General features: G+C 51.7%; 1 protein-coding gene across 10 annotated transcripts in view; it reads left to right on the top strand.

The window, feature by feature from the left end:
* The window catches only part of zcchc7 (zinc finger, CCHC domain containing 7), a 52,476-nt gene that overhangs the window by 34,715 nt on the left and 2,056 nt on the right, over nucleotides 1–15,705 (top strand). For 8 of the 10 annotated variants that reach the window (XR_010329864.1, XM_064334488.1, XM_064334493.1 and 5 more), the window contains 5 exons: nucleotides 8,061–8,129; nucleotides 9,124–9,249; nucleotides 9,361–9,531; nucleotides 10,740–10,775; nucleotides 14,205–14,300. Coding sequence is in view for 9 of the 10 variants with exons in the window: in XM_064334488.1 (XP_064190558.1) it covers nucleotides 8,061–8,129; nucleotides 9,124–9,249; nucleotides 9,361–9,531; nucleotides 10,740–10,775; nucleotides 14,205–14,300 (498 nt within the window). In the remaining variant the exon portion in view is untranslated. The remainder of the gene's footprint in view (nucleotides 1–8,060; nucleotides 8,130–9,123; nucleotides 9,250–9,360; nucleotides 9,532–10,739; nucleotides 10,776–14,204; nucleotides 14,301–15,705) is intronic. The other 2 variants (XM_064334490.1, XM_064334489.1) reach the window with 2 other exon arrangements.

Raw genomic sequence — 15,705 nt, 5'->3', positions numbered from 1 at the left:
ATATTTTAGAGAGGGATGCCTGTTTCTAAAGGCACAATTTTGAAGACTCTGTCTTTTGGGAGATGAAATATATTTGAAATGTTGAAAACCCTCCCCCCCTCCCCTTCCTGTTTTTGAATGAGAAATCAATCAAACATACAGAATTATTTAAATATATGTAGAGAACGTAAAGAAAAGCTCTCGCTGGTCTTAGAGAGATTTGTGGTTTGTAAATGTAGTTCCACACACGCACGGATTTCAGTTTAAATTATGCTTTTATATTATTATTATTATTATTGAAGGTGGTATACACTATATGTAATGAGTGCATCGTTTAATATTAGAGAAAATCAGATGCCCTAATGCAGTGGTGCTGTTTTTATTATGAATTTATAATTATTACTTGAGTAAAATATTTGGTTAGGGTGAGCCTAATATACCAAATTCATTGGATACATGGCACACATTTAATTCCATTGTGTGATTAATTCAGTTCAGCGTTAACTATGGCAGCTACTTAGCAAATGTTTATAAATATTTACAGTGTATAAAATGGCACTGACCATTTCAGTGTTCGTGCAGTGATACCAGTGGCCTGTGGACAAAGCTTTGTGTCCCTGTCGTATGTTTCCTGAAGCTTAATGTTAAATATTTCAGTCATTCCCTCTGTAATGAACATAATCTCCAAAGGGCTCATCTTGTGAGGATCAAAGGAGCAGCGTCATGCTTGGGTAGGCGACAGAACCATTGATCAGCGCTGAAGTAAAACCAGGAAGCGATTCGGTCCTTTTCGCTCGCGCACAAAGGTGCCCAGACCTCTTTGTCTGGTCTTTGTCTTCCCTCAGCGATGTCACCCATCAGACTCCATGCCCATCTGAAATACAGGCCTACTGTGCAGGAGGCCAGAGCACGTTTAAAGCAGTTCAGTTGGACTTGGTGGGCATACAAGTAGCTTGCAGTCCTTACTTACAAGGCAGTCTTATAAACTCTATTGCTATAGCCAACCAAATACCATCCCTGGGTTTTTGTTTACTTGTTTTTTTTTTCTTTTTCTTTCGGAGATTAGCTCGTAAGTGTCCTTCATTGTATTAGTAATCAGTAGTAAGGGGCCTGACTCTCTCTGCGTTCTCAGTAGTGAGGGGCCTGACTCTCTGTGCGTTCTCAGTAGTGAGGGGCCTGACTCTCTCTGCGTTCTCAGTAGTGAGGGGCCTGACTCTCTCTGCGTTCTCAGTAGTGAGGGGCCTGACTCTCTCTGCGTTCTCAGTAGTGAGGGGCCTGACTCTCTCTGTGTTCTCAGTAGTGAGGGGCCTGACTCTCTCTGCGTTCTCAGTAGTAAGGGGCCTGACTCTCTCTGCGTTCTCAGTAGTAAGGGGCCTGACTCTCTCTGCGTTCTCAGTAGTGAGGGGCCTGACTCTCTCTGCGTTCTCAGTAGTAAGGGGCCTGACTCTCTCTGCGTTCTCAGTAGTAAGGGGTCTGACTCTCTCTGCGTTCTCAGTAGTAAGGGGCCTGACTCTCTCTGCGTTCTCAGTAGTAAGGGGCCTGACTCTCTCTGCGTTCTCAGTATTAAGGGGCCTGACTCTCTCTGCGTTCTCAGTAGTGAGGGGCCTGACTCTCTCTGCGTTCTCAGTAGTAAGGGGCCTGACTCTCTCTGTGTTCTCAGTAGTGAGGGCCTGACTCTCTCTGCGTTCTCAGTAGTGAGGGGCCTGACTCTCTCTGCGTTCTCAGTAGTAAGGGGCCTGACTCTCTCTGCGTTCTCAGTAGTAAGGTGCCTGACTCTCTCTGCGTTCTCAGTAGTAAGGGGCCTGACTCTCTCTGCGTTCTCAGTAGTAAGGGGCCTGACTCTCTCTGCGTTCTCAGTAGTAATGGGCCTGACTCTCTCTGCGTTCTCAGTAGTGAGGGGCCTGACTCTCTCTGCGTTCTCAGTAGTGAGGGGCCTGACTCTCTGTGCGTTCTCAGTAGTAAGGGGCCTGACTCTCTCTGCGTTCTCAGTAGTAAGGGGCCTGACTCTCTCTGCGTTCTCAGTAGTAAGGGGCCTGACTCTCTCTGCGTTCTCAGTAGTAAGGGGCCTGACTCTCTCTGCGTTCTCAGTAGTGATGGGCCTGACTCTCTCTGCGTTCTCAGTAGTAAGGGGCCTGACTCTCTCTGCGTTCTCAGTAGTGAGGGGCCTGACTCTCTCTGCGTTCTCAGTAGTAAGGGGCCTGACTCTCTGCGTTCTCAGTAGTGAGGGGCCTGACTCTCTCTGCGTTCTCAGTAGTAAGGGGCCTGACTCTCTCTGCGTTCTCAGTAGTGAGGGGCCTGACTCTCTCTGCGTTCTCAGTAGTGAGGGGCCTGACTCTCTCTGCGTTCTCAGTAGTGAGGGGCCTGACTCTCTCTGCGTTCTCAGTAGTGAGGGGCCTGACTCTCTCTGCGTTCTCAGTAGTGAGGGGCCTGACTCTCTCTGCGTTCTCAGTAGTGAGGGGCCTGACTCTCTCTGCGTTCTCAGTAGTGAGGGCCTGACTCTCTCTGCGTTCTCAGTAGTGAGGGGCCTGACTCTCTCTGCGTTCTCAGTAGTGAGGGCCTGACTCTCTCTGCGTTCTCAGTAGTGAGGGGCCTGACTCTCTCTGCGTTCTCAGTAGTGAGGGGCCTGACTCTCTCTGCGTTCTCAGTAGTAAGGGGCCTGACTCTCTCTGCGTTCTCAGTAGTAAGGGGCCTGACTCTCTCTGTGTTCTCAGTAGTGAGGGGCCTGACTCTCTCTGCGTTCTCAGTAGTGAGGGGCCTGACTCTCTCTGCGTTCTCAGTAGTGAGGGGCCTGACTCTCTCTGCGTTCTCAGTAGTGAGGGGCCTGACTCTCTCTGCGTTCTCAGTAGTGAGGGGCCTGACTCTCTCTGCGTTCTCAGTAGTGAGGGGCCTGACTCTCTCTGCGTTCTCAGTAGTGAGGGGCCTGACTCTCTCTGCGTTCTCAGTAGTGAGGGGCCTGACTCTCTCTGCGTTCTCAGTAGTGAGGGGCCTGACTCTCTCTGCGTTCTCAGTAGTAAGGGGCCTGACTCTCTCTGCGTTCTCAGTAGTAAGGGGCCTGACTCTCTCTGCGTTCTCAGTAGTAAGGGGCCTCTGGTCTCCTGAATCCATCTGAGGGGAAAAAATAGAAATTGTTTATGAGGCAAAAAAGCGTGACGGAACTTCCCCTGCTAAATCTCCTGATATTTATTCAGCGTTCTTTCTGATGTGAAATGTTTTCTGTTACACCCCCCTCCCCTCAGACTCCTCTTCTTTCCTCTTTTAACACAGCAGAGAGACGTGCCCCGAATTAATGTGCGTTTTTTTATTTTGGGGAGGGGGGTAAATAGATAAAAAAAGGACTGAAATGTAATCCAGACATGGATACACTGCAGGTATGCTAGATGAGGCGGGTAATGGGTATTTCATGAAGCTTCACCTAAAGGAGGTGCATTCTAATGAGGCCTGTTAGGGGGGCATTAAGCTAGCTCACAGGTTATATTAAAATGTCTCCTTGTTTACGTGAATACTCGGATTCACTTTGCAGATTCTGTGCTTTAATAGGATTTTCGGCTTTGTGTAGGGAGTGCGTGGGGGAGGGTTTGGGGGCGGTCGGTGGTAGGACTGGGAACTGCGCCTCTAAAAGGGTACACAGGTGTGCCCCCCAGAATGGCCCGTCTGTGGGACGGACGGACACCCCGCCCTGCTCCCGATCTCCACTGCGGCCTGCTGGTTAAATGCCAGTCTCATGTTTCTATAATACTGCAGAAGTACTTTAAAGTTATTCGTTAATCTGATTTACATGCGGAGTATGAAGGGAGTTGGCTAGTTTGTAGGTGTCTCCGTTTGGACTTGAGAACATTTGGAATCTTTTTTTTCTTCTTTTTTTCGCATAATCCCTAAAATGCAGACTCACTGATCGCTTGATTTTCATTAGATGTCTTCTCTGACCTCCATGTATAACAGACCTACTCGGTAGTAGATATTAGCCAAAATTGCATGTTTCCTTGTTTGGTTCAATTTCAGGTAAATGAAAATCTCGACATTTTGCTATTTATTTTCCACACGCTTGTCACATCAATCCTGGCTTCTAAAGCAGGAGAGCTGAATCAATTTTCCACCCCAGCGTTCGTTTCGCAGCATGACAGTGGAGCTTAATCAGCAGTGACCGATGTTCTGAGGCAAAGGTGCCGCCATTTTTAAGAAGGTTTAGCCAACGTTAGCGGCTAGCGATGGAAGCGCTTCCAGGTGGCCAGTGGATGTGGGTTATGGGTTGGGATGTGCTGTGTGTGGCGTTTAAACTCTGGAAAGGTGCTTTTTCCAAACATTTTTGTCTGTCCACAAAGAGGGGGTTTAAGGGACATGTCCCGCCAATGTTTGGAGCAGACAAAATTGTTCCCCTTGAGAATAATGATATAATTTTGCTGCAGGATTTATAAGGTATTTTTAATAATTCCCCGTACTACCCCCCCCCCCCCCCCACCCCCAATATCCAGCTCACTCTTGCGCTGTTTTGCTACCCAGTGAGCCGCTATTAAGTCTTCACTTTTAACATTAATCCTTTAACAAATAACAATTCTTTTTGTTTCAGAGACCCTTGCAAAATGTGCTCCAGAGGGTAGAGTTCCTTTTTCTAGTGATTAAGTGTGCGCTAGTTTGTTAGTTTGCGCTAGCCTGCAGTAGTTTGTTTGCGCTAGCCTGCACTAGTTTGTGTTAGGTTGCGCTAGCCTGCGCTAGTTTGTTAGTTTGTACTAGCCTGCGCTAGTTTGTTAGTTTGCACTAGCCTGCGCTAGTTTGTGTTAGTTTGTGTTAGGTTGCGCTAGTTTGCGCTAGGTTGTGCTAGTTTGCGCTAGGTTGTGCTAGTTTGCGCTAGTTTGTGCTAGGTTGTGCTAGCTGCGCTAGTTTGCGCTAGGTTGTGCTAGCTGTGCTAGTTTGCGCTAGGTTGCGCTAGTTTGCGCTAGGTTGTGCTAGCTGCGCTAGTTTGCGCTAGGTTGTGCTACTTTGCGCTAGGTTGTGCTAGTTTGTGCTAGGTTGTGCTAGCTGCGCTAGCTAAGGTTTAAAGTCTTCCTTCTTTTTGCTGCTCTCGGTAGCCTCACTCGCTAACGTGGACTGACCGAAGCGTGCTTTGCTCTCTGACTGTGGAAAATGAAGTGGATTTCCCTGTGATTTTCTCTCCTGTTTAATTTCTGATGTGCGGTACATGAATTCCCCATTCAGGAGCACAGGGGTGCGGGGACACAGTGGGGAAATCTAAATTAAAACTAAAGACCTGTTATTTAATTACTCTAACGGCCGTGGATTTGGAGATGGAGAGAAGGGGGCTGTGATTATTCTGGTTTTCAATTTGTTTGTGCCACCTTTCTGTCATGAAGGGGGGGAAAGGGGTGGACCCCCCAGGCAAAATCCCCCCCCACCTCACTGGCAAAACGTGCACCGATAACTGGCATTATGGCAAATTCCACTTCATGACAAAGTGTGTAATTCTGCGAATGCGGCCTGGTCTGTGGCACGCTGAATGGGGGCTAAATACGACACGATGCCGCAGAAGAGCATCCTCGTCTTCCTCCCTGATAACGGCATGAGCAGCGGAGCAGATTAACGATGCTATTTATCGTATTTAACATAATAACAATCGTGAAAATGCTATCTGCCTCCAAGCTCGACAGCAGAGCTCCCAGAGGAGAATATTCATCAGAATGAAACTGAAGTCGCAGTGCAACGGTTTTATTTCAATATTTTTAGTGGAGAGTGTGTGTGTGTGTGTGTGTGTGTGCTGGTACGTGCGCGTGCATGTGCACGTGAGCGTGTGTGTGTGTGTGTGTGTGTGTTGGTACGTGCGCGCGCGTGTGTGTGTGTTGGTACGTGCGCGTGTGTGTGTGCACGTGAGCGTGTGTGTGTTGGTGTGTGTGCGTATCTGCGTGAGCTTCTCTATGGGGTGGGGGCTTGGCATTATGAGGCTGTGTTTCCCAGCTCTCTCTCACACAGGACGTTGTGGTGTCGAAGTGGAGCTGGTGTGTGGGCGGGGTGGGGTGTGAGTGCGTGGGTGTGGGTGTGTGTGTCGGGTTGTGGGTGGGGTGTGTGGTGTGTGGGGTGTGTGGGGTGTGGTGGTGGTGGGGGTGTGGTGTGTGTGTGTGTGGGTGTGTGGTGTGTGTGGGGTGTGGTGATGTGTGAGTGTGTGGTGTGTGATGTGTTGTGTGAGGTGTGGGGGGGTGTGTGACTGCAGCCGAATGATGTTGGTGGCGTGTTGCCTGCCAGCCAGAATGCCCTGTCTGCAGTGCAAGGTTTACTGGTTGGCTGTCGAGGACATGAGGGGGGGCGGGGGGGGGGGGGGGTTGGGGTAGGGCACTGGGCCTGTGTTATCTTTGCCTGGTCTTTTCCTTGTAGTCTCATGAAGCTCCCTGCCCCCCCCCCCCCTCACAGAGCTCGCAGTGCCCCCCCCCCCCCCCCGCAGAGCTGCATTGTCCTGCACCCCCTCTCTAATCCTGCTGTATCACACGTCCCCTCTGCTTGGGGCTCCACCCCCATTTCCGCTCTTTTTGTGGGGGCTGCGCCTTAATGTCAGGAGTCAACAGCGGCGCACAAAGGGGGGGTCGGGGGGGTGGGGGCGCTGTTTAATCAGGGTCAGCAGGGCGGGGCGTGGCAGGACTGGGGGGCCCGCCTCGGCGGGGTCTTTGATGTGATTTGGTCACCCCCCCCGGCCCCCCCAGCTCGGACCAGCCGCGCAAGGCAAGATTCTCCCCAGGACTGTGTGGCCTGCATGGTTACACTTCAGAGGGGTTGTTAGGGGAGACTGTGAGGGAACCGTGTGTGTGTGCAAGTGAGTGAGTGTGGGGGGAGAGGGTGTGTGAGTGTGAGTGCGTGCGTGCATGCGTGTGTGTGTGTGTGTGTGTGTGTGTGAGTAAGCGTGTATGTGTGTGTGTGAGTAAGCGTGTATGTGTGAGTGTGTGTGTGTGTGAGTGAGTGTGAGGGGAGAGGGTGTGTGAGTGTGTGCGTGCGTGCGTGCGTGCATGCATGAGTGTGTGTGTGTGAGTAAGCGTGTGTGTGTGTGTGTGATGTGTGTGGTAGCTGTGGTTCTGCACTGTACTGCAGCTGTGAGCTGGGCTCTAACTGCTTGGTCTCCAGAGAGCTCTGTGTTTCCTGCAGTATAAATAACCTCAGTGTTGACTGGCTGACATGTTGGTCACCAGTCGGCACCCTGAGCCGGCCAGAGGAGGATGGGTTTCCCCCTTGAGCCTGGTTCCTTCCAAGGTTTCTTCCCATCTGCCACAGGGAGTTTTTCCTTGCCACTCTTGCCTTAGGCTTGCTCCTGTGGGGGTTTAGGCCAGCTATACAAATAAAATTTGATTGATTGATTGATTGATTGACTGAGTGTGGGGCACCCTCTAAGACACCGAGCTGTGTGTGTGTATGTATATATATGTGTGTGTGTGTGTGTATATGAGTGTGTGAGTGTGTGCCGTATGTGAGAGAGAGTGAGTGTGTGAGTATATACGTGTGTGTATACGTGTGTGTGAGTGTGTGTGTGTGTATATATGAGTGTGTGAGTGTGTGTGCCGTATGTGAGAGAGTGTGAGTGTGTGAGTATATACGTGTGTGTGTTTGAGTGTGTGTGCGCGTATGTGAGAGAGAGTGTGAGTGTGTGAGTATATACGTGTGTGTATAGAGTGTGAGAGAGAGAGTGTGTGTGTGTGTGTATATATGTGTGTGTGAGTGTGTGCGCGTGTATGTGAGAGAGAGTGTGAGTGTGTGAGTATATACGTGTGTGTGTGTGTGTGTGTGTGTGTGTGTAAGTGTGAGTGTGTGCGTGTGTGTATACGTGTGTGTGTATACGTGTGTGTGTGTGAGTGTGTGTATACGCGTGTGTGTGTGCACTAAATAAAGTGATCCGACTCTGCTGGTGTGCTGAGTAGCTGCCATCTTCAGCACCATTAATCAAAACCAAAATGGTTCCCTTTTAATGAAGAGCGTCAGCCTGTGCATCTGTTCTGCTGCACTGTTCTTAACCATGAAAACCCTGTGGCCAGACCTCTGAGCGCCCCCCCCCCCAGAAATATCCCCCCGATGAGCTCCGTAATTATTCCCTCCATCTTCTGTTTTTTTTTTTTGGTGTTGTTTGTTCCCCTCCAGAAGACGAAGACGATGATCAGAGTTGGACCATTTCCAGAAGAGACCTGGAGGTACTGTGGCTCTTTATCTCTTTGTGGGGTAATGGAGAGGGTGTGAGTGTGGGGTAACGGAGAGGGAGTGAGTGTGGGGTAAAGGAGGGGGTGTGAGTGTGGGGTAATGGAGAGGGTGTGATTGTGGGGTAATGGAGAGGGTGTGAGTGTGGGGTAAAGGAGAGGGTGTGAGTGTGGGGTAACGGAGAGGATGTGAGTGTGGGGTAAAGGAGAGGGTGTGAGTGTGGGGTAGTGGAGAGGGTGTGAGTGTGGGGTAGTGGAGAGGGTGTAAGTGTGGGGTAAAGGAGAGGGTGTGAGTGTGGGGTAAGGAGAGGTGTGAGTGTGGGTAAGGAGGGGTGTAAGTGTGGGTAATGGAGAGGGTGTGAGTGTGGGGTAATGGAGAGGGTGTGAGTGTGGGGTAAAGGAGAGGGTGTGAGTGTGGGGTAAGGAGAGGGTGTGAGTGTGGGGTAAGGAGGGGTGTGAGTGTGGGGTAATGGAGGGGTGTGAGTGTGGGGTAATGGAGAGGGTGTGAGTGTGGGGTAATGGAGAGGGTGTGAGTGTGGGGTAAGGAGAGGGTGTGAGTGTGGGGTAAAGGAGAGGGTGTGAGTGTGGGGTAAAGGAGAGGGTGTGAGTGTGGGTAAAGGAGGGGTGTGAGTGTGGGGTAATGGAGGGGTGTGAGTGTGGGGTAATGGAGAGGGTGTGGTGGGTGTAAGGGTGGTGTGGGGTAACGAGAGGTGTGAGTGTGGGGTAACGGAGAGGTGTGAGTGTGGGTAAGGAGAGGGTGTGAGTGTGTGGGGTGTGAGGTGGTATGGAGGGTGTAAGTGTGGGGTAAAGGAGAGGGTGTGAGTGTGGGGTAAAGGAAAAGGTGTGAGTGTACGTGCTTCAGGTCTGAGCTCATATGTGTTGATCTCTGGCCAGAATTTTATTAAGGGTTTATTATAACAGGTGTGTTTGTGTTGGTCTCTGAGTGGGTTCTCTCCCTCCCTCTCCCTCTCCCTCTCCCTCCCTCTCTCAGGCTCAGATCTCTAATGAAGGCTTGGGTCCGCGGCGTGTATCGAACCGCTATTACACCAGCAAGAACGTCACCTGCAGGAGCTGCAACAAGATCGGCCACCTCTCCAAGAACTGCCCCAATCCCAGGGTACACCTGTGCACCTATGTACCGGCCTTCAGACCCCCTACACCCAGGGAACTCCTGTAATACCAGCTCACAGTACTACATTACCCATAATACATCTTGTTTGCTGTGCAGAAGCCGCCCTCCTGCACGCTGTGCTCCAGCCAGACTCACCTGAAGAAGACCTGTCCCAACAGGCACTGCTCCAACTGCAGCCTGCCGGGGCATTGCCATGACGACTGCCTGGAGCGGGCATACTGGCACAAGCAGTGCCACCGCTGTGGCATGACTGGGCACTTCTACGACGTGAGTTCCCTCGTCCCGTCCGAGCAGCAGCCTCCCTCAGATTTAACACGGGCCAGCTAATGTCCCGTTTAACATGGGCCAGCTAAAGTCCTGTTTAACATGGGCCAGCTAATGTCCCGTTTAACATGGGCCAGCTAATGTCCCGTTTAACATGGGCCAGCTAATGTCCCGTTTAACATGGGTCAGCTAATGTCCCGTTTAACATGGGCCAGCTAATGTCCCGTTTATAATGCAGGTCTGTGGCTATTTATCCTGGGTTTAAATGGTCATTTATAATGGTGCTCAGTGGTAATCTGTTGGTGTTCAATGGTAATTTTGTGTAAGTGTTCAGTTAAAGCCTATGTAGCTGTGTCTCTGGCATGCTTGGCTTTTAACACACACACACACACATACACGTGCACACACACACACACACACACACACACACGCATGCACATGTTTAATGCTGTAGAAGAGTGACACACATTCTCTGCTCTTAATTTCTACCCACAGTGCACCTTGAGCACCTGCATTCACAATCCCTGAGTCCAGTTGTGTTCACATCTGCAGAGTTGAAAATCGTCTGATGGAGAAAAAAAGTGAACTTTTCTCCTCCATCATTTTTTTTCCTCTTTAAAAACAGGAAATTCTGTTTGCCTGAAATAGCACCGCTGACTTTGGCGTTAACATTCTTATTAACGTAATGGTAGAATGAGCAGCGTGGGTGTCCTAGCAACCGTAAACCCGTTGAGAAGAATGTTCAAACTGAGCGGATGCAGCACTGGGTTTGCCTTCCTCCGCTGCAGCAGGCGCTCCTCATCAGTGCTGCTACGCAAAACCCAGGACCAGTTGAGTGTGTAGTGTGTGTATGTGTGTATGTGTGTGTATGTTTGTGTGCGTTGTGTGTTGTGTGTTGTACCTTTCTCTCATGTATTTTCTAATCGCAGTGTTTGTGTACCTGTGTCTGTCAGCTTCACACGGAAAGGTGTTATACTTCAGTGCCTCTTACCTGCTTAACATTTCCACTCATTTCCCTCCTCTCTCACTCTCTTTCTCCTAAAAACTCACTCACTGTGCTTAATTGACAGGAAATACATTTAAATATTCCTTGCAGCTATTATTTCAACATGAGTAAATATGACTAGTCAGTAAATGCTGTACGTAACTCTCTCTCTCTCTCTCTCTCTTTCTCTCACCCCCATCCCTCCATCCCTCTCTCTCTCTCCCAGGCCTGCTCAGACATTTGGAGACAGTACCACCTCACAGTAAGTGTACAGCGGGTCCTCATGGAGAACTTCTAGGTGTGGGGGGTGGAGGGGCGCTGGGTGGGGTGGGGGGGGGGTGGGGGTTTGGGCTGGGCAGGGGCAGAACAGGACAGCAGGGGGGTCTCAGGGTGCTGATGGTGAGCTGCACTGAATCCCCTAACATCCTTCTCTCTTTCTTTGCCACTCGGTTCCCTCCTCCCTCTCTCTCTTCTCTCTCTCTCACCCTCGCTTCATGTCTGTCTCTCTCCCTCCATGTAAAGAGTCTCAGTGTCCTGTGGGCTGATTGTGTCTCCATGGTGCTGGAACAGTCTCCTCCCTCCTGGGGGGGGAGTTGGGCATTAGCGGCTCACTAGTGCAGATTAAGCTAATGAGCTGAGCTCCTGCAGGCAGCCTGTGCTTTAAGGGGGGGGGGGGGGTACGGGTACGAGTCGGCAGATTAAAATCCGCTGGTGGGGTTGGCTGGTGTAACAGCTTGCATGCTGCTGAATTAGCATCATTAGCTTTATTAATTGGGACTTTCTTTGGCAGAGAGGAGTCCCCGTACCTCCCCCGCGGCCTCCCACAGTGCAACAGCAGGGTCTCCTGACTGTCCGCCAGGGCAATTAGTCCTCCCAAAATCTGCCCGCACCCACAACCCGCCCGGGCCCAGGTCTGGAGGCTGTTAGAGCAGCCCGGTGACATTTCTCTGCTGTCCCGAGATGCACGTCTATCTTCAGCCTTTATTTCCTTCCAGTTAAATATACGCTTCTGTTTGTCACATCAGGGTGCCCTGACACTTAAACTGACAACTAGGAAACATGGGAAATCCCCCCCAACCCTGGACCCCTGTGACACAAAGGTTGCTTTTGGAGGGAAAACGTGGCGGTTCTGCTGTGAATATGAGGCGAGGCGGGGGGGGGGGGGTGGAACAGGGCTGGGGGGGGCTGCGTGACACACCAGCCATCCCGTCAAGAGAGGGGGCTCATTTAAGAGCGGGTTTGAGCGCGCTCAGTGGGCGTGTAGTTTGAGCGCGCTCAGTGGGCGTGTAGTTTGAGCGCGCTCAGTGGGCGTGTAGTTTGAGCGCGCTCAGTGGGCGTGTAGTTTGAGCGCGCTCAGTGGGCGTGTAGTTTGAGCGCGCTCAGTGGGCGTGTAGTTTGAGCCGCCAGTGGGCTCCAAGTTCTGAGCGCGCTCAGTGGGTGTGAGTGTTGGGCAGCGCCAGGGGCGGGTGAGTTGAGCGCGCTCAGTGGGGACAGAACCGGGATGTGCATCCGGGCCACGGCGCGTCGCGTACCTCTCCCTCTCCTTCCCTCTCTCTCTCCCTCCCTCCCTCTCTCCCTCTCTCTCTCACTCCCTCTCCTTCCCTCCCTCCCTCCCTCTCTATCATCCTCTCTCCCTCTCCTCTCCTCCTCCTCTCCCCTCCTCTCCTTCCTCCCTCTCTTTCTCTCCCTCCCTCTCCCCTTTTTCTCACCCTCCCTCCCTCCCTCCCCCCCGCCCGCGCGCGATATAGACCTCAGCCCCACAGAAAGGCGCAGGTCTGTTTGTCAGGTAGCAGACGTGATAAAGCGTGAAACGTGCTGCCAGCAGACGGGCCGGCTCACCCGCGCGGCTCTACTGAGATTAATTAGCACTGCTGTCTAATGAAGAGGCCAGATCGTTAGCACTGAGCACTGAAGGGTGTGTGTGGGGAAGCAAGCCTGGAGTCCTGGACCCTGCGCCCAACCTCCCTCTCTCTGTCTGTCTCTCCCTCTGTCTCTGCTCTCTCTCTCTGTCTCTGTCTATCCCTCCCTCTCTCACTCTCTCTCTGTCTCTCACTCTCTTCCTCTGTCTCTCTCTCTCTTTCCCTTTCAGCATAGCACAGGGACATGTCCTCTCCACTGGCCTGGTGTTAGTGTGTGTGTGTGTGTGTGTTACACAGGCTCATAGAACAGTGCCTTAATACTTTCAGCTGTGAGGTCACAATCATGTCATTAGAATGTTCTTAGCTGAACATTCTAATGCTGATGTCACAATCACTACTGGTGACTGACAGCAGTGGAGTTCTAGAATTATTATGAAAAAAAAAACCCATTCCAGACAGCCTTATCTTCAAAGGGTTAATGTGCATGTGCCTGTGTCACACAGTTCCTGAGTGTGTGTCTTGTTCACAGGCGATTATGACTGTGTTCTGTCTGTGTTTGGCCTGTTTCTGTCTTTATGTTTGGAGAGCAGACAGAAAGCAGGAGGACGGGTGCTATAATTGCCTGTCAGAGATTTTGCAGCAGCCCAGAGGCAGGAGGAGTTTAATGACCTGCGCTGTACATACAAAGAATTAATTTGTTTAAAGATCATGTTTGCATAAGGCTTATACAGTATGTGAAGAACCTCCCCACCACTTACATAGAGTTCAGAGACCACAGCGCCATCTACTGTGGTCCTTTGGCATAGCAGCATGGGCGATAGCAGTCTTTGCGTGTGGTGCAGGGAACGTTGTGTGTGTCCATGAGACTGAAAGCTGCCGGACAGACGGGTGCACGTTGTTGTGCGTTTGGGTTTGATGCAGAATTATAATTTCATTTCTCAAGACCAGTTCACATTTGCTGGCATACTGTAAGCACTTAATATTTCCCCCTCAAATTTTTATATATGTAAATGCTACCAAAATGGCCCTGTTTTCATTTCTGGAGTATTTTCGAGGCTGTGGGGTCACTGATAAGGGCTGTCCTGGCTTTGGGGCTTCAGGCTAACTGTGCCTATGCTGTGCTGGGTTAGAGCGCCCTCTTGTGGTGGTAAGAGGAACATTTATCACAGCTGAAGACGCTGTTCTTTAAACGTTTGTAAGGTGTACCTCAAATAGACTGGAGGGGATTGCAGCTGTCGCCTCACACTGTATTCTGGGCAGAGCTGTTTGTTATTTTTCTCCTGAATTTCGTTATATCAAGAGTCACTACTGAAGAATATCATCTCAAGTTAGAATTCCTTCTTTAAAATTTCTCTTAATCTAAAATTCCGCCTGTTTCTCTGTCGTAAACCGATATTGATGAGTTGCCATGTTAGACGTGGCTCTCCATCGCCTGGGTGAGGTGGTCTTGAGTTCTGGGGTCTTTATCCAGTGTGTTGGGTTGGGGCCTGCCCCCTTCCTCAAAGGCTTTGCCCCCTCCCCCATGCACACAGGATGTTTGCACATGCTCATTAGAGTCAGCTGCAGTGTCCGATTAGAAGCCAGCTCTGCATGGGGAGAGTGGGCGGAGCCTGGCTCTGGGGTTCTGTCCTCACAGCACTAGCCCTGCCCACCCACAATGCGACGCCCCTTTTTCAGGATGGCTTGTTCTCATTGGTCTTAAAACATTATAGCTTGTGTTTGTGTGTGTGTGCGTGTGCTGGGGGGGGTGACCTGGTCACGTCACATGACCCATGACCTGGTCCAGGAGGCGGAATCACTGAGCATGTCCTTCCCCTCTGCCTGTCTTTCAGACCAAGCAGGGTCCAATCCAGACGCCGGATGTGCTGGATGCTCACAGAAGCCCCGCCTACTGCTACAACTGCTCACGGAAGGGACACTTCGGGTTTGTGAGTGTTACATGAGAGCGTTCTCTCTGCGTTGAGAGTGCGCTGTTCCAGGGAAGCCTAAACTGGTCCATAAATGGGTGTGGAAAAAGCACACTGGTGCAGGAAATGGGCGACTATTTAAGCCACCAATCATAAGCTGTATCGCAAATGCCAGTAATCCTGTGGAACTCTCACAGGCCAATCAGATGTCAGGTCCCTGTTTAGATAGTACCTGCTGTTAAATGTTAATAAACATACAGGAACAGACTGACCTGTGACTGACTTGCTGTGTCGCTGTGTCGGACTCGCTGTGTCGGACTCGCTGTGACGGACTCGCTGTGACTGACTCGCTGTGTCGGACTCGCTGTGACTGACTCGCTGTGTCGGACTCGCTGTGTCGGACTCGCTGTGACTCGCTGTGTCGCTGTGTCGGACTCGCTGTGTCGGACTCGCTGTGACGGACTCGCGGTGACTGACTCGCTGTGTCGCTGTGACTGACTCGCTGTGTCGGACTCGCTGTGACTGACTGGCTGTGACTCGACTCGCTGTGCGGACTCGCTGTGTCCTGGACTCGCTGTGCTCGGACTCGCTGTGTCGGACTCGCTGTCTCGGACTCGCTGTGTCGGCACGTCGCTGTGACTGACTCGCTGTGTCGGACTCGCTGTGCTTGCTGTGATCGCGTGACTGACTCGCTGTGTCGGACTCGCTGTGACTGACTCGCTGTGTCGACTGCTGTGACTGACTCGCTGTGTCGGACTCGCTGTGACTGACTCGCTGTGTCGGACTCGCTGTGTCGGACTCGCTGTGTCGGACTCGCTGTGACTGACTCGCTGTGTCTGACTCGCTGTGTCTGACTCGCTGTGACTGACTCGCTGTGTCGGACTCGCTGTGACGGACTCGCGGTGACTGACTCGCTGTGACTCGCTGTGACTGACTCGCTGTGTCGGACTCGCTGTGACTGACTCGCTGTGACTGACTCGCTGTCTCGGACTCGCTGTCTCGGACTCGCTGTCTCGGACTCGCTGTCTCGGACTCGCTGTGTCGGACTCGCTGTGTCGGACTCGCTGTGACTGACTCGCTGTGTCGGACTCGCTGTGTCGGACTCGCTGGTCGGACTGACTCGCTGTGTCGGACTCGCTGTGTCGCTTGCTGTGTGGACTGCGCTGTGTCGGACTCTGTCCCGTGTTGCTGTGCTCCGCTGACTTGACTGACTGCTGTGCTGACTTGAGTGTCGCGGTGTCGGACTCGCTGTGTCGGACTCGCTGTGTCGGACTCCGCTGTGTCGGACTCGCTGTGTCGGACTCGCTGTGTCGCTGTGACTCGCTGTGTCGGACTCGCTGTGTCGGACTCGCTGTGTCGGACTCGCTGTGACTGACTCGCTGTGACGGACTCGCTGTGTTGCTGTGTCGGACTCGCTGTGTCGGAC

This window comes from Anguilla rostrata, chromosome 5, assembly GCF_018555375.3.
Source record: "Anguilla rostrata isolate EN2019 chromosome 5, ASM1855537v3, whole genome shotgun sequence".
Taxonomy (NCBI): domain Eukaryota; kingdom Metazoa; phylum Chordata; class Actinopteri; order Anguilliformes; family Anguillidae; genus Anguilla; species Anguilla rostrata.
This window is presented reverse-complemented; position numbering and strand designations above follow the sequence as displayed.